Source organism: Panicum virgatum, chromosome 9K, assembly GCF_016808335.1.
Source record: "Panicum virgatum strain AP13 chromosome 9K, P.virgatum_v5, whole genome shotgun sequence".
In the NCBI taxonomy this organism is placed as follows: domain Eukaryota; kingdom Viridiplantae; phylum Streptophyta; class Magnoliopsida; order Poales; family Poaceae; genus Panicum; species Panicum virgatum.
The window spans coordinates 49366398-49389030 of NC_053144.1; the positions used below are offsets into that span (position 1 = coordinate 49366398).

General features: G+C 45.8%; 2 protein-coding genes across 2 annotated transcripts; both read right to left on the bottom strand.

The window, feature by feature from the left end:
- Positions 1–6703: 6703 nt before the first annotated feature.
- On the bottom strand, positions 6704–10650 carry LOC120651943 (thymidine kinase-like). Its single transcript, XM_039929586.1, has 4 exons — positions 9994–10650; positions 9159–9303; positions 7425–7546; positions 6704–7276 (listed from the first exon to the last, which is right to left on the bottom strand). The coding sequence occupies exons 1-4, from the start codon at positions 10311–10313 to the stop codon at positions 7015–7017; spliced, it is 849 nt and encodes a 282-aa protein (XP_039785520.1). The 5' UTR covers positions 10314–10650; the 3' UTR covers positions 6704–7014.
- Positions 10651–12082: 1432 nt separating this feature from the next.
- Positions 12083–13309, bottom strand: LOC120648074 (putative UPF0481 protein At3g02645). The gene has a single exon (XM_039924840.1). It carries the CDS (start codon positions 13307–13309, stop codon positions 12083–12085), a length of 1227 nt encoding a protein of 408 aa, XP_039780774.1.
- Positions 13310–22633: the final 9324 nt, after the last annotated feature.

The following is a 22633-nucleotide window of genomic DNA, read 5'->3' on the forward strand; positions in this document are numbered from 1 at the left end:
TACAAATACGGAGTCATACACCTATACACATGAAATGAAAGTTCAACGTAGGAATGGGAAGACCCCCATTTGGGACGCGGTTTGGTATTCGGCGGTGGACATCAAAGCGATACCTCGCACTCTAAGCAGCTCAGCCTTGTATTGTTGCCAAGTTTGGCCCGTCCACGCCGATGTTGTCTGCCATTCCTGAACTAACATAGTGTAAAAATGGGGGTCTTCCCATTCGTACACCCATCTCGTCGGTGGCTGCATGCTGATGTCAGGAATGGGATAGTGAAAAGAGTGCCTCGAATCGCTGTAGGAGGAAGAAGAGTTCTGTGGACTGTCATAGTCCGTCGGTCCACCTGTTCTCCTCTGCGATTGCGGTGCTCCATGGTCGGTGTCCTGAGTAGCATGTGTGAACTGAGTTTCCCCTGCAATCAACCATATTTCATAATTAGTAGTCAATAGTCAGAAATATGTGTCTATTTGTATGTGCAATATATACCTGTGAAACGAACACCACGAGCACGACCACTACCACTAGCAGCAGCAGCAGCATCAGCACCAGTACCACCACCACCAGCATCAGGCTCAGCACCGTCACCATCATCACCATCATCGGCCGAGCTGCTATCCTCGGACTCCTGATACGGAGGACTACGCTTACCTTCGCCATCATCAGTCTCGGTGTCGCTGCTCACTGGTTTTGCTGTTCCTTTGCCCTTTCGACACTTCGGGTCACCCTGCTTAGGCCCCTTCTGCAACTTTCTCTTCCCTAGGTGAGTGTCACCTATATTTGTACGTGCCCAATCGCTGATGGAATCATTCCCCGTAGCCTCACGTAGATCTGACACGTTTATTTGATCTCTACAATATAGGACGGGAGAGGGATGTCGCCGTCATCGTCATCCTCGTCCAGAACTGGAGCCCGGTTAGATCTACCATATTCCATCCATTCCCGCACCGGATTGTTCTCATCATAGAAAGAAAGATGGGCCAGCTGGTCAATGAAATCACCTTCTTCACGCATCTGTGGGCCGGAGACCTCCTCAAGTCGGAGACGAAGGTTGTAGTTGACATAGACAAGCTTATTAAGTTTCTTGTGCGACAACCGATTGCGAACCTTTGTATGCAGCAAGGCAAAAGTACTCCAGTTCCGCTCGCATCCACTGGACGAACAACATTGTGAAACAAGTCTCATGGCAAGGTACTGCAGCTTTGGAGTATTTGATCCGAACATCATCCACCAGGACGCTGCATGTGCAACCGAGTATGTAAGCAATATATTCGAATAGAGAAAATAATAATTTCATACGGAGTAACTCTTACATGGGGATGTCTTTGTGTCCATCGCCATCCGCATTGCCATGTCACTGCTATACTCGCCAACCTTCTGCCGAAACACGTCAAACTCCTGCAATGCCTGGACGGCGCTCTGGAGATCCGTCATGCGCTGAAATGTATCCTTGAGTCCACGAAACATTTGTTGAGTTGGATCCATCGTATATGCATACCTCGGATTTAGGACAGCAGCTATATCCTTCAACATCAAATTGACGGTGTGTGCTAGACAAGGTGTCCAAGCTATGTGGTCATACACGTCACTTAGTATTTCCTTGCATGCTTTTTTGTAGTTCGAGCCGTTGTCGGTGACTACGTGCACGACATTCTCCGGTCCAATCTCTTCCACCACCTTTCGAATCTCCTGCAATGGAAGACAGATTGTTTAGTATCATGTCAAAACATACACAATGTCGAAACATATTTAGGGACTACCTTGAACAAATATGCAGCATCTTGAGTTCTTCCAGTCGCATCAATAGACTTATGGAACCACATGACCCCATTGCAATATATCAAAAAGTTGATGACACTCATCCTCGTCGGACCAGTCCATGAATCACACATCAACATGTCGCCAAATAAGGGCCAGTCTTTCTGAAACTTTACGTACCTCGTCTTCAAGTCTTGCTCGTTCAAATTAAGGTACTTGCCATCAATATCCCGTCCAGTGGGTGATGCGATACCTTCACCTGCAACCATATGAAAATCATGAGATACAAGAATGTAAGCTCATAGGTATCATTGCAATGAAAGAAAACTTACCCCACTTCTGTGTCTCCCTGACCGCGCTGATAAAGTATGGACTGTCAGCCTGTCTTCCAGGAACTCCTGCAATATGGAAAAATTTTGACCAAGCTTTACCAATAGCTTCCTTTGCGTTCTTACCCTTCTGCGTCCAGGAGCCTGTATCAATCCTTGGTTGCGTCATTCCTCTTCTCCCACCAGCTGCCAAGTTATAGTCCTCCACCACAGGACTCTCCCTCTGCGAAGTGGACCTTCGAAACATCCTCTGCATAACATTCCCCCTCATCGAACCACTACCCCCTCCACGCTCATATGCACCTCCTCTCTGTTCCACCCCCCGTCGAAACTCTGCTTCCGCTCTCGATAGATCCAAGGCACGCTGCACCTGGGCCTCCTCATCTTCTTCATCACCGGGATAGTTTCCCTCCGCTGCAGCCTTCTCCCGTCTCAACTTCTCTCGGGCCCGGTCAGCAGTTGCCTTCTTTGCCCTATCCAACTCACGCTGAAAGAATTCCCGCACATCAGGTGGCACATTCCTGCAATGGACCACCTCCGCCCCACGCCCAGCCAAATGTTGTTTCAATCTAGTCGCACCACCTCCTCCTTTCTGCGTACGACAATAATTGCATCGCCATCCGGGATACAGATTTTCACCGTGTTCCCATACAACATCTCTGCCTGCCATTGTCTATCTGCATACATGGACAACAAAAACATATCATCTAATATTCTAACTCCTAAGTGATAGTGTCAAAAATCATCTAATACACCTAAATCAAATCTACAAAAAATCTACTACATGGTGCAAAAAATCCTAAATCCAAAAACATTCTAAATCTTAAATCTACCTAAATCTTACCTACATTCTAAATATACCTAAGTCATACACCTAAATCCTTAAACAAATCATCTAAATTCACCTAAATCCTAGGGAAAAAAATTTGATACCTTTGCCTTCGTCGGACCGGCTTACCGGACCCTCTGCCCGGCTAGCCGCTCTGTCAGGCCGGCTTACCGCGCCTCCGTGCCGGTTTCTCGGGGCGGCGCTCCGGATACGCAACCGGACCGGCTTACCGGTCCTACCGGCCGGCCGGCCGCGCGGTGGAGGCGGCTTGCCGGCTTCCGACGCCGGTCGCCAAGGGGATGCTGCGGACAGGGCTCGGGGTGGGTGGGGAGGACTTTGGGGTGGCCCGTGACCCCCCCCCAGCTCAGGTGTGGGCGCTATTAAGGTCCCCATTTGCGATGGGCCTTAATGGGCCGTCCGTTTTTTTTTCTTTTCTTTTTCGATTTAACTAAAAATGTCCCAAACTATACTTATTGAGCGAATTTTTGAGAAAGTTTGGCACCATTAAATTCTTCACACCTTCAAGTATTTTTAGGAATTTTTTTAAAAAAATTTCATTTTTTTGATTTCAAATTTGAATTTTGAATATTGGCCGATTTCATACCGGTTAGAACCGGAACCGGGCCGGTCCGATTTGACCGGTAACCGGTCAAACCGGACCGGTTCCCACCGGTTCGGGTAACCCTGACTCCTACTCCTAGTCGGGCTGCCGCATCAGCATCTATCTACCACCAGCAGCGGCCGCTGGAGAGAGACAGGAGTACAGTACATGACAATTATTAAGTCTTTGGAGGAAAGCGAAGCCCATGATTGGTATTCCACTGTATATGCGTCCCTTGAAATCTAAATCTAAACAAATCATCAGCTAGTGTGTCCATAGCGTCGAACAGGATGAAGTGAATCACTCTGTTCGGCGGCTCCAGCAGCCTCCAGCCCAATAGTATTTTTCTCTCACACCACTCTAGCACCAGATTCGAGCCACCAGCCGATCAACAGTATTTTTCTCTCACACCACTCCAACTACCAACTCTAGCTCCAGCTCAGCGAACAGAATGATTGTAACAGTGGCACCTTTCTCGCCTTCCAGCTTTAATAAGTTTTAGGCTAGCTTAGTTCACCTTTCTCGTCTTTTCTTCTTCGCTTGCTTTTTTTTTCTCTTTTTTAAGGAAAACTCTCTTTATTGTTTAGTCCGCGAAATTTTTTGGATTTTGACACTGTAGCACTTTTATTGTTATTTGGCAATTAATATCCAATTATAAACTCATTAGGCTTAAAAGATTCGTCTCGTGCTAATTAGTTGGACTGTGTAATTAGTTATTTTTTTCAACTATATTTAATTTTCCATGCATGTGTCTAAAGATTCGATGTGGCAGGTACTGTAGAAAATTTTTTGGAACTAAACAGGGGTGCGCCCCTCCAGTTCACTTAAAAAAACAGTGCCGTGTCAACCATCATCACCATCTGCTACAGAGCTAAGGCAAACGGTAGACAGAGACGTATCTTTGGTTTGGTATAGTTATTAAGTACTCTACATTTCTTTTTTTTTGCGGGTAAAGTACTCTACATTTCAACCACGTCTGCATCTAGTTGACAAGCCGTGAAGGAGGTTAGCTAAACAGTTTACCTCGCAAAAAAAACAATTTTAATAAGAAGAAATAATGAGGTCCGAAGGGAGAATGAGTAGTAGTAATTAGTAGTAGGAAATGGTAATTACCAGACGACCTAGTACTAGTATTTCACTCATGATGCTAGCTAAAGCTAAGTGACCCGGCCCATCACACTCCAAATGTGTTCTATTTAGGGGTGGTAACGAGTCATGGCCCTAGTGGCCTCTTTGCAATTCAATTTGATCCTTATATACTTTTAGCTCAAAATTGTATAAGATTAGAGCCCGGCTCTTAGATAATCTAAATCAAATTTTAAGGCTCTTTACCACCCTTCCATTAGACCATTATCTTCATACCATATTATCTCCAAAATTTTAACCATCTTTCCTCGTCGGCTTACGATTTTGGGTGCAACTAGCCCTGGGCGTTCGGTTATAACCGAACCGATCGGTTTTGTTTTTCGGTTCTTGGAGAACTTCAGTTCTTGAAAAACAAGAACCGTTCGGTTCTTTTCAGAATTAAGAACCGAGCAATTTCGGGTTCGGTTCCGGTTATAACCGATGGAACCAAACTTGGTTCGGAAGAAGGGAAAAAATATCGCTTGCCTGCCGAGGACCGTCGCCGCATGTGCCGCCACCTCCTGCACGCCGCTACTGCCCGCCCCTCCCCACGCTGTGTGCCACCATTGCCCCACGTGGCCGCTCGCTGTCTCCCGCGCCGCGTGCCACCGCTCCCCCTTCTGCCAGGGAGGAGGGCCGCCTGCCTGCCAGGGAGGCAGGGACCAACGCCCCTTGGGCGCCGGCCGCCCGCGTGCTCTGCTGGAGGCCACCGAGAGGGCGAGCGGCGGCCGGGGAGGTGCCGGGGCGGTGGCAAGTGAGGGGACGCGGCGGCGTCCGGTGAGGGCGCAAGGCGGGGCGGCGGCGAGCGTTGAGCCACTGACGAGGGCGGAGGGCAGGCCACGAGCACTCGGGGCCGAGGGCCTCGCCGCCTAGGGGTCTTGGGTCGGGGGGCGGGGTGGCGGGGGGTACGGGACGGGTGGGGGACTGGGGTGTTAGGGTTTTCTTTTGGGCATTGGGCCATGTTTTTTTCCTTCATGGGCTAAATGTATGTGATATGGTCGGTTCTTCGGTTAACCGGCTTGGTAACCGAAACCGAACCGACAACTCGGTTCCTGAGAACCAGGAACCGAAATGGAACCGAACTTCTCGATTTCGGTTCGGCTCTGGTTCTCGGTTTTTTCGGTTCGGTCTTCGGTTCTCGGTTTTTCGTGCCCAGGGTGAGGTGCAACTAGCTGGCGCATTCAAATAATATGGTATGAAGGCCACATGTATTGGCTTCGAATCTTGGGATCAAAATTCAACAGAAACAGATGGTGAAGTGTACATGAACTGTCCATGTTGGTATATCAGCCGGTGCATCTAGGACAATGCACTATTTTCAGATGATAAAGGGACCACCCTGTTAGCTGGGGTTTGGACAGACAACTCATACGCCTTGTTCGGCTGGCAGCTCCAGCCAGCCAGCAACAGTGTTTTTCCTCTCACACCAGATCAGCTCAGCCACCTGCTAGCCAGCCAGTAGTACTTTTTCCTCACAATAAACCAGCCACCAGGCTAGCCACCAGCCAGCCGAACGAGGCGATAATATCTCAAACATACCACCAAGACATCCGCGTAAGAGAGACTCAACTTGGTACATAACCACGACCCCATTGTTTACTGGTTTCAGAGGATCATCAAGCTATTTGCAATATTATAAAAAAAAACTATTTGCAAAAAAAATGGTCGTGTTGGATACAGCAAAGACCGTGGAGGGTTACTACACTACACCTATGGAAATGTAAATTTGAAATGACCATATATGCCCCTACTAATATCTGCTATCATCACTTAAACTTCTTCACATCATAACAGTATGTGTAAATACTTGAAATTTCGAATTAGCTATGGTCCCAGGTATACATTTGAGAGAAGAGAACTGTATGGCTCATTCACCTACACAAATAGATGGGTTACAGGCACAAGACAGGTTCATTGCTAGTGACTACACGTTCAACCATGAGGAACAATATAAATACTAACCTGAAAGAAGCCCTGGTGCCAGGGAGACTTTATTTTGCTTGCACAACGTAAGACGACCAGGCCGCCAGGGCAGTGAAATAGCAATTCAGAGCATCTGATTATAGTAGTTAAACAGCACAATGCCAATTTTGCAGTCTATTGAAGTAAAAGACATGAATGTTCACATTTAACATCCAAACTGCTTAATATTTACAGTCTGCTCAATTGTGTTCTGTGGGATACACTCCTTGAGCTCCCCTCGAAATTGTCTACATCTCCATGCCATTAGCTTTTCACCAACATTTCAGACAGACGCCAAATAGTATAGATGGTAAGTGTCTTCATGAGAAACCAATATAATGATTAAATTGTTACACACCGCATACTTGCACACAGAAGTCAAGGTGCCAAGTATCAAGTACAGAGTATTGATCTATTTCAGAGCTTGCGCTGTCACAGTGGATCTGTCAAGGTCCAGTACAATCCTTGTGGCCTCTATAACAACCTGCCCATCCATGTAGTGTTGTCTACACACGGGCATATAAACATCAGCTCCCCCAATTAGTTCAGTCTTAGTTTCTTGTGTCTTCCTCAATGTGAAGAATGCCCGGCGACCACACAGCTCACACCGTGCTGTTAGCTTGGTGACTGAGTCAGCCAGGGGAACAATATCCAGAACTGAGCCAAACTTTTTCCTACCAAGACCACAATCATGAAATCAAAAGGTGGCACAATATTCGATGTGAAAATATTCTGCCTCCAAACCATCTAAAATTACATGGGTATATGTAGCATAGATAGGCTGGTCAAATCAAATATAATAGCAAAAACTCATAAAAGTACCTTTTGTAGTCACCGTCTAGCCCTGCAACAACTACAATTTTTCCATCATGGTCCGCAGCTTTGCAGCAGAAATCGTAAAGATCATCAAAGAACTGTGCTTCATCAATACCTATAACATCTACCTGCACAAACCAGTTTCAGCAACTTAAAGATTGCCTAGAGAACAAAGAGCCTATTTCCATAGCCATGCCATGTGCACACTGCGCAGTAAGACCAACAGCTAACATCTCAACAAGACTCAAGGCTGCTTATCACCGACTTTCATTATAAACGCATATCATTTTGGATAAGCGCATTCTGACAGTATATCATTTTGGATAAGCACATTCTGGACATTATCTTTATAACTATATGTGATGAAAAGCTTACAAACCAAAGGCACTTTGACAACAAATGAACCAGTTTCTTTTACATCTGGAATATTACAGATAATTGTATATATCAGCACTCAAATTCGCAGTACAATAAAAGTAAGAAAATGGCCAACTCACCTGACAAACCTAAAGCATCACTTAGAAAGAAAACAGAGAAATGAAACTGATAGCACACCATGCTTTAACAGAGCTCACAGGATATGACTTTTGGTTTGACTTCAAGATATGTCACTCATTAGCCTGGAATTGCTACATGTGCCACTATTGAAGTATGAACATATCTTTCATTTTCTTACAGAAACTCTGCTCTTTAGACACATGATGAGTGCAAAGAATATCCTGCGACTGGCTGAGGGCTGACAAGTTGGCACCTAGCATGTAATGGACAATCAAGCAAGCTTGGGAACAAGTAGTTAATGGACACTGCAATGGCGCCACCTAGTGGATCAGGCAATGACCTTTTGAAGCCACGAATCTGTCTACAAAGGAACAACTTTTGCAAGCCTAAATTCAACCTAGGTGCAAAGGTTCTCGTAGTTTCATGCCATCCTAAGCGTACGGCTACAGAGAAAGTTGTGTGAGGGAGGGGAAAAAACTAGGTGTGGTGATTGGTGGAGGAAGCCAGGTACCGGGATTATGTTCGAGTAAACACTGCTGCAGTACTGCACTATTTCATAATCTCACCTAATAAACTCATTCAATTAACTACTGCTACGAGCACACTAAGTAAAATTTTTGGGACCGTGATCTTTGGGGGCTGTGCACCTGTGCTGCATGTGTTGTACGGGCATGCATGTAGCCAAGCTGAAGATATAAATCATCCAAAGGTTTTCAATCTCAATAAAATACTACTCTGAGGCATTAAAAGTTAAACTAGCATATTTCTACTGAGCCAAACTTATATTAGATCACCAATACTCCGATAGCAAGCCAACAAAGACTAGCAATTGCCAGTAAACAAATAATTGCATTTCTTAAAAATCATCATATTTCTATAACTGCAGGCCGTCTCCTAAGATCACTAAATTTGACAATATTATGTGAAACGACAGTCTGTCTGCTATATATTCTTGGTGGGTCGCTAAAAAATTCAGAATTAACTCGTAAGATATTTAAGCTATAGTAGAGTTCTGTAGAAGTTGCTCGCGTCTTAAGTTGTTACTCCAAATTATGTGTACCATACTCTCAAAAGAATCACCAGTTCAATTTATTGTCTCAATTCTTAAAGAAAGTGACTGACACTATAAAATACAGCTTGAAGCACCAATCTGAACTGTTCAAAATATATGCATGGCAGTACAGTTCATGGTAGGTACACGACATAGGCATGTAAATTAAGAGGCAATGTGTTTGACCCAACCTTATCGTAGGCCTCAATTCCTAATTTGTCATGGAAACTTGACAGCTCTGATAAGGCCCAGCACGCCATCTTTGTACCGTCATGAGTGACAACAGAATCCAATCCATAGCGGTTGTCTTTGTCAGACTTTATGAGCGCCACAGTCCTACAATGGCGGCGTGAAAAGGTCAGAAAGAAGCAACTTCAATCCAAGATAAAGAGGCAGTCAATGAAATCAAATTTCTTTTTTTCCACATGTACGTCATATCATTGCCTAAACATAATTTTCAACACAATAACAGTAAACCTCACAGCAGGGCATCATATCATACTTTTCTAGAACTGCCCTGAAAGTGATCAAACAAACTAGTTAACTTCCAGTTTCAACTGGTACAGACACTTGCAGAACAAGCACCTGAAATTCGGGACACCAGGAAACAGCACAGTCTTGGCCTATCCAAGAAGGCAAGAAGCTCATTCGTAACAGCAATGCTTCTTAAACTACCCTCTCCTTGACTAGTTGAATCTATGGGATTGTCTATACAACATATGCTAAGATTATGGACCATGTCATCCCTGGACAGTCAAGACCATGAGAAATACACAGCTTCCAGAGCAAGGCATTGACAAACGAAAGTTCAAAAATAGCAGCAACAGCCGGCCATCAACTATATTATTCGCCTTAGATTTTTCTTTGTAGCAAAACCTTTTTTTATATATACTTTGTAGCAAAACCTTCGAAGACGTCTTAGCCAAAACTCGGGAAAGAAAGGGGGTCACTAGCGGGTGGGGGCCACACAGTCAGTGAAACAATCAAGCACAAAGGCAGATGCGCGGCGTCGCCGGCGTTTCGTACCTTCCGCTGCCGGCCTCTGCCTGAACCCGGCGGAGGAGCGCGGTGGTCTTGCCGGCGAACATGGGACCAACGATGACATGGATCTCGCCGGACTGGACCGCCCGGGCCTCCATCGCAGAGCCGCCGCCGCCGATTCGCGACTGGGCCGCCGCAGAGACTGACCTCGCCGTGCCCAGCATGTTTCCGGCGGCACGACCCCGGCGGAAAGGTAGAGAGCGGGGCTGCGGCCGCGGTGGGAAAGCGCCGGCGCGGAGGACGGTGGGGGCGGAGGCGGCAGCGCCAGCGGCGAGCAGGGATCTCATGGCGCAAATGGAGCGCATGGTGGCGGGATTTGTAGTGTGGACGGGGTGACGGCGGGTACCGGATACTTTCTTGAATTTTTTTTAGGGAAAATTGAGTGGGTGAGATTGGACTGGACGGTCGACTTCAAAATTGGAGCGGTTCTTCCAATTAACGTGGGGTGGTAGGTGAGCGCTGGCGCGTGATAGGCTGATAGCTTCGATTTGGGGTTCGAAATTTTGGGAGGGAAGCGGAGTGGAGGGAACGGGTATTTGGAGCAATCGTTTTGCTAGGGTTTTTGGAGGGAACAGAGAAGCGGCAAAGGTGGGGGACGACCCGCCCTCGTCTGGAGGAGGACGAAGCAACGAAAGGGTGGGGTCCCGTCCATTTTCTCTCTACCCTTTGGCCCTTTTGGTTATGGCTTTTTTTTCTCATTTTCTCTTTTATTTATTACCATAAACCGCGTTTGGAACATCTAAATTCTATTAGTATACTTTGTGTAAACAATTTAATTCTAATAGAACAAAAAGAGAATACAGAGTATGGAAGAGAAATAGGTATCCATTAGTTCAATGCTAAGAAAATTATAGGTTCTGAAGTATGATTATGTTCTACTCCCTCTGTTCCAAATTATAAGTCATTCTAAAAATTTTGGAGAGTCAAACCATCTCAAAGTTTGACCAAAATTATAGAGAGAAATATAAAGATTTATGACATCAAATGGGTGCACCATAAAAATATAGCTAACAAAGAATCTAATGATACTTAATTGGTATCATAGATGTTATTATATTATCATATAAATTTGGTTAAACTTGAAAAACTTTGACTCTCCAAGATTCTTGGAATGACTTATAATTTGGAACGGAGGGAGTATAAATGATTCTGATGTAATTAGTTGCATCCGAAAGGGCTAAACTATGATTAGGATGTATTCGGGTTTTTGACAGCACGTGTTGTGAACTTGTGAATGGTATCATTGACTATCCGATGTAAAATATAAAAGTAACAATTTTCCTAAAGTTTTAATTGCGTAAAACTTCTTAACGTTCAATCACCTAACTAAAACAGCAAATACTCATCTGAATTGCAGTATATATACTAAGCTACTGGATGTTGAAGCCCCAATGGCCGATAGTATTTGAGCTATTGTACTTCGAAAAATGACTTAAAAGTAACAGAACCACAGGTTTTCAAAAATTTAGACGCTACTCCCTCCGTTCAAAATTGCAATTCATTCCCATTTTTTGGAGAGTCAAAATATTTTAAGTTTGACCTAAGTTTATATAATAAAATACTAATATTTATAATATCAAATAAGTATCATTAGATTATTCGCTAAATATATTTTCATAGTATATCTATTTGGTGCTATAAATTTTTGTAAACCTTTTATAATTTCAATCAAACATAAACATAGTTTGACTCTCCAAGAAAGTTGAAATGAGTTACAATTTGCCTAGAACGAAGATTTTGATGAAGTTATTGGTCGCAGAATCTGATTTAGCTTATCTATGAGAGCATCTAACGAAGGTAGCAAAATGTTCAAGTTAATTAAGCGATTTCAAAGCATTCACCAAATCTTTGCATTTACATACGTAGGTGGCGAACTGGCAAAAATGGAAGCAAAACTTTGAACCATGGTGCGCTTGAATGGGAACCGTGGATCCACAGCTGCTAGATGGTACAGACTACAGAGCAATTGATCATTGTCTGATTGTTAGTGCGAAATGCGAATGGTATGTTCTGACAGGATCGTTTTCTGTGTTGCACGGTGAGATTTGCAGATTGCCGTAGGCGTTGTTCTCGTTCATCGGGCACCGAGTTTTCTGCTGGCCATCCCGTACGAAACAGGGACGCAGCCACGAACGACACAGAACGCCTGGAGGCCGATGAAGAGGACCAGCACGACCACGGCGACGCAGGCGAGCAGCTCCCTCGACCCGAGGACGCGCGCCCTCACGAACGTCCTCACCCTCACCTTCCAGCAGCCGCCGTGGTGCCGGTTCAGGTCGTCGATGACCCTGTCCAGCGCCGGCACCCTCGTCAGCCTCACCGACCTCGTCATGCCGTTCCACAGCTCGGCCACCTCCCGGTCGCTCCTGAGGTGGTTCAGGATGACGCCGCTCTCCCTCAGCACCCGGGCGTCCTCCTCCGTGTCCACGATCCCGTTCATCAGCTCCACGTAGCGCGCCAGGACCAGCGGCCCGGCGGCCGCCGACGCCTCGTACGCCACCAGGTTCCGCAGCACGACCTCGCTGTTGACGTCGACGCCGACAACCGGCAGGTGCAGCGTCGCCGTCGCCGGGGAGAAGCCGATCGCGGAGAGGTCGCCGACCGTCGGGCAGAACTTGACGCCGGCGTACGCTAGCTCCGCGACGGATGGCACCGCGATCTCTTCGAGCAGGGGCGACGCGGCGTCCTTGTTCTGAACACCTGACGCGCCTCTTGGTTCAGACGCCTGCTGCGTCAGCTGCTCGATGGGCTCTCCGAGTATCGAAAGGCAGGGGAGGCTGGCTACAAACTTTAGCAGGAGCCTCAGCGTGAAATCTATGACCACCGAGAAGATCTTCGAGCCGCGCCTGACAAGCAATTCCGTGGCCGAGTTCAGTGTCCTCTTCCTGCGATCGTGTCCGTGGCGTGACTCGTCTCCGGCTTCCCCGGTAGATTCTTCAGTGCACCGAGGCACCATGTTAGAGTACAGGAAATCCAGCAGGTGGGCGTGCCGATTGGCGTCGGTGCACGGGCAGCCAATTCCTCTGAACGTGGAGACCTCCTGGAAGAACCCGGCCAGCATGGAGCTCAGCGCGGGCTGCGCCGCCGAGCCCCGGGTCTCGAGCGCCTTCAGGAGCAGAAAGAGGGGGACCTGGTTCTCTAGCATCACCATGTCCCGTAGCAGCATGCTGTGCGAGGATGTCCGGCGAGAGGGGTCGACCAGATGGGACATCCTGGACGGGATCCTCTGCAGTGCCCTCTGGTTACTGTTCTTGCTGAAGGTCTGCAGGAACTCGAGAAGGAAGGACACGTCGATCGCCATCATCCATCCTAGTGTTTCGTTGCTCAGATTGAGGTGCCTAGAGAACGAAAGAAGAAGGAAATCAAAATCCTTGGACGGAGTACGAAATTAAGGTAGCTATGTGTAACCGACCTGTGATAGTGAGCACGAATTAGGTGCTCAAGTTTCGTGAAGACGTCGACGAGCTGTTGAAAGTCTGTGCCTGGGAGGTGGCTTTGGGCTCTTCTCGCCGCCGAGAGCTTGTACCTCTCCATGTCACCCAGTTCTTCGCGGCAGTGGTGGTAAGGGCCAAGGGCCACCAATTGAGGGATGTAAGCTTCGGGTCTAGTACATAGCAGAGGCTTCGGGACATCAAATACGCAGATTGGCTGATCCTCACCGAGCTCGATCTCCTCATCGAATATCCGGCGAATGCGGATGATCCACCGTGTTTCATCAAATGAGAGTGTTGAACATGTCGTCATAGCTCAAAGAGGGAGACAGTCACACACACTAGGAAGGTGAACTGAAACAGGTTAAAACATAAAGGTAAAAAAAAACTCATGCTCCATTTATTAAGAAAGCAAAACATAATGCCCATCAGTTTTTGATGAACATATTTGATCTCATTTATTACAATTAAAAAAATAAACATAAGGGAGATGTTGTAAGCAACAAATAATTCACAAAATTTGTTTCAGCATCGGCCCTATTTGTTTCAGCTTATGGCCGATTTTGAAGGATCGATCTCGAGAAATTCAAAAATCAATGACTTTCAAAATCCAGAATCAAGAATCCATAATCAGCTAGATTCTCAATTCTAGATTCTGGGAGTTATCTGACTTTTGGATTTCTCAAAATCAAGCCTTCAAAATTAGTGAGAAGCCGAAACAAATGGAGCCATTATTCCCTCATTTGTACGTAAAAATAAAGAACCAAGGAATAGGTACCACTAAATAAAAATGATTTAGATCGAAGCGCATCCAAGTAAAATAGCAAAATTCAGTTGATCAAGGATCACCACCATTAGTATGCTTATATGTGAAAGTGATCGGGTGCTCTAGCATAAGAGGGAGAGGGGGTGAATTAGGCTCTCTAAAAATCTTAACCTATGGCTCCAACTAGTTTGCACAAAACATAAACTAAAACAAGCTATCTAGATGTGCAAATACGGTTCACATTAGTGTGAAACCCTCATCCAAAAAGAGGTTTGCAACCTATAGCCAATCCTATCAAGATACTACACTAAAAAAGTAAAGACTCACAAGTTGCAATATGAAATGCGGAAGCTAAAGGAGAGGGATGAGAGAAAGCGAACTATCGACATGAGGATATATCCCGTGGTTCGGTTTGCCACAAAGGCACTCCTACGTCCACATTGTTGAAGCACTCACGAAGAGTATCGCTTCCTGGCAATCAAGTCTCTTCCGTGAACACAATCACGGTCACATTGATCCCGATCTTCACTAAGGGAGATTGCCCACGAAGGAGGGGTCTCCGTCCCCCGCACAATGTTGTCAACGCCACTCCACACCAAGCCGGAGGGTCGTTGACTTGCCGGCGAGCCACTAATGCTCCAAGGAGGCCGGCGCACCGAGATACAAGTTTGGTTCACTCTAGAACCACAACACAAGGATCTAAACCTTGGTTGATCACTCACTCAAGAGCTAACCTAGCACTAACACTTACAAAGCTTGTGCTAAGGACTAAGGATTTGAACTTTATGCTCTTGGATGGCTTGGAGGTGTTATTGGGTGTGTGTGTGTGTGTGATGTCTTGTGACTCCAACAAGCTTCAAATGGCCGGGGGAACACATATATATATAGGCCACCATGTCAAGAGAGCCGTTACTAGCCGTTGGTCAGTTTTCTGCGTAGGCATCGGAACTTCCGGTGCATAGAGTATCGGTTCTTCCGGTCACTCTGCGATCTGAAGTAACCGTTGGCCTCTCTGACACGCTGCAGCAACTTCAGGGACCATCGGATGAACCGATGCTAGGGCGTCGGAATTTCCGGTGACACTGGTCCTTCATATAGCTGTTACACCTTGCTGACGTCATTGCACCGACGCATTACTCCGGTAGCCGTCGGATCTTCCGGTGCTGAAGGCTTGGCTGCTGCATGCTTGACATCGTCTCTAGAACATAGTACGTTGAATGCACCGATGCTTAACTTAGTCTCGTCGGTTCAACCGGTGCTTCACTCTTTCTTCACTTGATGTCCAGAGGTGCTCAGAGTTGCACGGATGCCAGGGCGTCGGATCTTCCGACAACCATCGGATGCACCGATGCTTAGGCATCGGTTAAACCGGTGCCCCTGTTTTCTGCCAAACTCGTCCAATGCATCGCAGCGATCAATTGGATCCGTCAAATTTATTCTATCTCTGGATTTCCACTATGCTTTGACATCTCTACGGCGGATTGGACTTGTCATCTTGATGGTGGATTGGACTTGGCGTCTCGACGATAGATTAGACATTGCGTCTTGACGATGAATTAGACATGTTGACTCATATCCATGGGACCTAAAAACTCCTACAAGTGTGATCTCACAAACTTGTTAGTCCCATTGATTATGTTGTCACTCAATCACCAAAATCACAAACAATGCCCTAAATGAGGCCATGTTCCTTACAATATGGCATGTCTTAGTTGTAGAGGCATGCCAAGATGCTCAACATCGCGGTCAGATCACTTTCGAATAGTTTGTTGTTGCCACAAGATCCCACAAAACTTAGTTGGTCGTAGTTGTATGTTGTCCAACAATATGGACACCATGAATTGAAGACAATTTTGTACTTAAAAAATTAAAGTTTCCTGAGCTGACAAAATTACGCTATTTGGATGCCAAATAAAAGTTCATGAGTTACGAGTTAAATTTTAGTTAGAAGCTGTTAGATATCTAGGCAATTTTCGGTATATTTTAATTCTAAATATTAATATCAATTTCATGATATAGATGAGTGATAATGTGTGTACAAGATATGTGCATGTGTTCATGGTATTCTCACTAATAAGCATGAACAAAGAATTAAACCAGAGTAGGTTTAGTAAGTACCCCAAGGCGGGACCAGTGCCGGAGGCACCGGTTGCGCCGTTACCAGCTGGAATAGACATGCTATTCGACTGGTCTTGCTAGAAGTAGCCGAACTATGTCGATGCAGGAAGATGTTCGCAGTGCAGTCCCACGAACGGTTACGCCGGGAAGTAGACGAAGTAGTCGTTCGCACGAGCGGTTACGCCGGGAAGTAGACGAAGGAGTCGTTTAGGGAGCGAGCAGTCGCGTCAAGACGCTTCCCAAAAACCTAATTGCCCGCGTCCCGTGCAGGACCTTCAGCGAGCAGAGGTTCCGGAGGCCCTGCTCTCGCTAGACCTGTGCGCGCAGTGCTAGCGGTGGGGAAGGCAGAAAGCAGCTGAGGGAGAAGGGAGAGGTCTCCTGAAGAGGAGTACCTGGATGAGTGCTTGAGATGAGTGAGGATGAGAGGAGAGGGTGCTGGTTTATATAGGCACGATATGCCTCAGGTTCAACGAACCTGGACATCATGAATGGCTTTGATGAGCGGCAGTTAATGTGCCTCAGGTTCAACGAACCTGGACGTCGTAAAGAGCCTTCAATGTCCGGTCATTAGTGACGACATTAACCCTATGTTTTAATACTCTTTACTGCAAAACATCCTTCTCATCTCAGCACATCACGTCGCACCGCACCGGCACCTGCACGTCACGTCACGTCCGGCCGCGCACGCGCACCGCACCGCACCGCCCGGCCGGCCGGCCGCGCCGCGCCGCGCCGCGCCGCGCCTCGTCTCGTCTCGGCCTCGGCCACGGCCACGGCCCGGCCCGGCCCGGCCCGGCCCGGCTCGGCGAGGCGAGCGAGCGCGCGCGCGTGTGGTTCACCGTCCTCCTCTTACCGGCTTCACAAGTGGTGCACACGAAGTCCACCTTTTAAGTCGGTTGAGATCCTCCTCAATTCCCGGTACGGAATTAAGCATTGATTCCCTAGCATTAATAGTGGGCTTTAAATTCTTTTAATACTTTAAAAGTAATGGGCCAAGCCCATTACTCCAACAATCCCCACCAAGAAATTCAAGCCACACTAGAAATACCCTCATTCCCTCATTGATATACCAGTATTCGACAGAGACTGTTAAGTTGAACTTTCATCTAGGACAAAGGCTACACTTATTCACAACTGTGCAATGGACTATGCCTTAAATTGCCAGTTTTGTGCAAACAAGTTTGACCAGAGCCCTACACTGGTACTAGGCTGCAAAAGCATCCCCGCGGTTTGGAGCTTATAAGTCATACTCCATGCCCTTCATGAGTTTCTAGAGAATACCCAATTCTCATAGACCATGACCAGTGGTCAAACTCATATAGGTGTGTTCCTTTCAGATGTTCTGTAGGACAACATCTTTGTTTCAAGAAAACAACTCATTTGTTTAAAAGAAACCACCTGGCACACATTAAGGTATAGACCAACCTGTCATACAGATTAGAAGAGAAATGCACCTTATACACAGATTGAGCCCTTTTCACAAAGGTTCTCTTCTCACAGTCAGACTTTAGTTTGTTTCACCATCCTAATTCACGGGATCTCCGATCACATAGGACAGGTTTCCACTATAGAATGACTCACGTGGGTCTCAAGCCCAATTCCATAGATGCATTGTCTATCACATTTCGTGAAAGACCCTTTGTAAACTGATCTGCCAGATTTTTAGCCGTCTGAACATAGTCCAGGGCTATAACTCCGGAGTTTCTCAATTTTCTGACAGATTTCAACCGCCTTTTCACATGTCTAGATGACTTCATGTTATCCTTTGAACTATTCACCTTGACAATTACCGTTTGATTGTCATAGTTCATTAGGATTGCCGGTAACGGTTTTTCAACTATCGGCAAGTCCATAAGGAGCTCACGAAGCCACTCAGCCTCAACAGTGGTGGTATCTAATGCTGTGAGTTCTGCTTCCATAGTTGACCTCGTTAAGATGGTCTGCTTGCAAGACTTCCAGGAAACAGCTCCACCACCAAGTGTAAACACATATCCACTTGTGGCCTTTATCTCATCAGCATCAGAAATCCAATTTGAATCACTATACCCTTCTAGTACCCTTGGGTACCCGGTGTAGTGAATTCCATAGTTCATTGTCCCCTTCAGATAGTGCATTACTCTTTCAAGAGCCTTCCAATGATCATCTCCCGGGTTTGAAACAAACCGGCTCAGTTTGCTTACAGCAAACGAGATGTCAGGTCTTGTAGCGCTCGCTAAATACATTAATGAACCAATGATCTGAGAATATCTCAGCTGATCTCGCATTATCCTTTTGTTCTTTCTAAGAATTAAACTGGCATCATATGGTGTTGAGACAGGTTTATAGTCGCTATAACCAAAGCGACTTAACACCTTCTCCACATAGTGAGACTGTGTAAGAATCACCCCACCATTGATCTCTTTTACTAGTTTTATATTAAGGATAACATCAGCTTCTCCCAGATCCTTCATCTCAAAATTTTGAGATAAAAACTCTTTGACTTCCTTAATCACATTAAGGCTAGTGCCAAAGATCAGAATGTCATCCACATACAAGCACAAAATCACTCCTTCAGCCCCACCATAGCGATAGTACACACATCTGTCAGCTTCGTTCACAACAAAGCCGGCAGAGGTCAAAGTTCTATCAAACTTTTCATGCCACTGCTTAGGCGCTTGCTTGAGACCATATAAAGATTTTAACAACTTACAAACCATTCCTTCTTGACCCTTTGATACAAACCCATCCGGCTGATCCATATAGATCTCCTCTTCTAACTCTCCATTGAGGAAAGCCGTCTTAACGTCCATCTGATGAACGAGAACACCATAAGAGGCTGCCAGGGAAAGTAACACTCGAATTGTGGTCAATCGGGCAACTGGTGAATAAGTGTCAAAGAAATCTTCTCCTTCTTTTTGGGTATAACCCTTGGCCACAAGCCTAGCCTTGTATTTTTCAATAGTACCATCTGGCCTAAGCTTTTTCTTGAACACCCACTTGCATCCAACTGGTTTACATCCATAAGGACGTTCAACGACCTCCCAGGTTCCATTAGACAAAATAGAATCCATCTCACTCCTTACTGCTTCCTTCCAATAGTCAGCATCAGGAGATGAATATGCCTCTTCAATGGTTCTGGGTGTATCATCTATGAGGTATACAATGAAATCATCACCAAAAGACTTTACAGTCCTTTGTCTCTTGCTCTTTCTCGGAGCATCATTGTTATCCTCCTCAGGATTTTCTACAAGTGTATGTTCATTGTGTTCTATCGGCTCAGCAGAGCCATCATCCTCGATGAACTCTTGCCTAGATGAACTTGTTTCATCTCTCATGGGAAAAAAGTTTTCAAAAAATGTAGCATCTCTGGACTCCATTATAGTACCAACATGCATGTCAGGTACTCCAGATTTCCCTATTAAAAATCCATATCCAACGCTGTGAATAGCATAACCTAGAAAGATACAATCCACAGTTTTAGGTCCAAACTTACGTTTCTTAGTTATTGGCACACTCACTTTTGCCAAACAACCCCATGTACGTAAATATGACAGCGTTGGTCTTTTCTTCTCCCATTCCTCGAATGGAGTTATCTCTTTATTCTTTGTAGGAACACGGTTTTGACATGACATGCAGTCAATATAGCCTCACCCCACCATTCCTTGGAAAGTCCCGCTGTATCTAACATGGCGTTAACCAAATCCGTTAGAGTGCGGTTCTTTCTTTCGGCAACCCCATTTGACTGAGGTGAATAGGGAGGCGTCCTTTCATGAATAATGCCATGTTCCTCGCAGAATAAAGTAAATAAATTTGAGAAATACTCGCCACCACGATCTGACCTAACTCTTTTGATCTTTCTCTCAAGTTGGATTTCTACTTCAGCTTTATAGATTTTAAAGTAGTGTAAAGCTTCATCTTTTGACTTCAACAAATAGATGTAACAAAATCTAGTACTATCATCAATCAAAGTCATGAAATATTTTTTACCACCTTTTGTCAACACTCCATTCATTTCGCACAAATCGGAATGAATTAATTCTAAGGGTGCCAAGCTCCTTGCCTCCGTGGTCTTATGAGGCTTACAAGTTTGTTTTGATTCAACACATACATGACACTTAGAATTTTTGACAAAAGTGAACTTTGGAATGAAGCTCAAATTAGCTAAGCGCATCATACAACCAAAATTAACGTGACAAAGCCTCGAATGCCAAACATTTGTTTCATCAACGTTAATAACATTGTATGCAATTTTATTACAAACATCTGACAAAGAAAGACGGAACAAGCCTCTGCTTTCATAACCTTTTCCAACAAAAGTACCAAACTTGGACAAGATACATTTATTAGACTCAAAGACTAATTTGAAACCATCTCTACACAGTAGAGAGCCGCTGACTAAATTCTTCTTGATGGTGGGGACATGCTGCACGTTCTTCAGCTGCACGGTCTTCCCCGAAGTAAACTTCAGATTTACCGTACCAACACCAAGAACACGCGCATGTGATCCGTTCCCCATCAGCAAGGAGGAAGTCCTGCCGGTCTGGTAAGAAGAGAACAAAGAAGCATCAGCACAAACATGAATATTAGCACCAGTGTCAACCCACCACTCGGGTGAACCAAAGACTGAAAGAATAGTAGGTAATAAATTACCGTACCCCGAAGTTCCTCCAGGCTCGCTAATAACCATGTTGGCGGAGTCGTTGCCTTTGCGGTTCGGACACTTTGCAGCAAAGTGATCCGTACTAGCGCACACATAGCAAGCTCCCGTCTTCTTCTTCTTCTTAAAAGTGGTTGTCTTCTTAGTCTTTGGTTGGTTCTGCGGTGGCTTTTTCTTGTTCTTGTGGGAGTTGTTCTTCTGAACAAGATTGGCACTTGAAGCACCAACAACTCATTTCCCACGTATGTCCTTTGCTCTCGCCATCTCCTCAACATCAAGAGTCCCTATGAGTCCATCTATTGTGAACTCCTGTCTCTTGTGTTTTAGAGAAGTAGCAAAGTCCCTCCAAGAAGGTGGCAGCTTAGAGATTATACCTCCGGCCACAAACTTATTGGGTAACACACATGGGGACTCTTTGCTGCAATTTTTGAGATCTTTTGCCAGAGTATGTATTTCATGAGCCTGTTCCACTACAGAACGGTCTTCGACCATCCTGTACTCAAGGAACTGCTCCATGATATACAACTCACTCCCGGCGTCAGATACTCCATATTGAGCCTCAAGAGCATCCCACAATACTTTGCCAGTTGGCAGCCGGATATAAGAATCCACCAGGTTATCACCGAGAACACTAATGATCAAGCCTCGAAAGAGAATATCAGCCTCATCGAACGCACTCCCTTCCTCTGGAGAGAATTGTTCAGGCTTACCCTCTTTCACATGGATCACTCTCGATAGTGTTAACCACAGTATAAGCCGCTCTTGCCAACGTTTGTAATTTGAACCATCAAAAGGTGGTGGTTTGATTGATGCAGCAAAGCTAGATACCGAAAGCCTATTAACACAGTTAGGTTTTTGGATTGTTAGATATCTAGGCAATTTTCGGTATATTTTAATTCCAAATATTAATATCAATTTCATGATATAGATGAGTGATAATGTGTGTACAAGATATGTGCATGTGTTCATGTTATTCTCACTAATAAGCATGAACAAAGAATTAAACCAGAGTAGGTTTAGTAAGTACCCCAAGGCGGGACCAGTGCCGGAGGCACCGGTTGCGCCATTACCAGCTGGAATAGACATGCTATTCGACTGGTCTTGCTCGAAGTAGCCGAACTATGTCGATGCAGGAAGATGTTCGCAGTGCAGTCCCACGAACGGTTACGCCGGGAAGTAGACGAAGTAGTCGTTCGCACGAGCGGTTACGCCGGGAAGTAGACGAATGAGTCATTCAGGGAGCGAGCAGTCGCGTCAAGACGCTTCCCAAAAACCTAATTGCCCATGTCCTGTGCAGGACCTTCAGCGAGCAGAGGTTCCGGAGGCCCTGCTCTCGCTAGACCTGTGCGCGCAGTGCTAGCGGTGGGGAAGGCAGAAAGCAGCTGAGGGAGAAGGGAGAGGTCTCCTGAAGAGGAGTACCTGGATGAGTGCTTGAGATGAGTGAGGATGAGAGGAGAGGGTGCTGGTTTATATAGGCACGATATGCCTCAGGTTAAACGAACCTGGACATCATGAATGGCTTTGATGAGCGGCAGTTAATGTGCCTCAGATTCAACGAACCTGGACGTCGTAAAGAGCCTTCAATGTCCGGTCATTAGTGACGACATTAACCCTCTATTTTAATACTCTTTACTGCAAAACATCCTTCTCATCTCAGCACATCACGTCGCACCG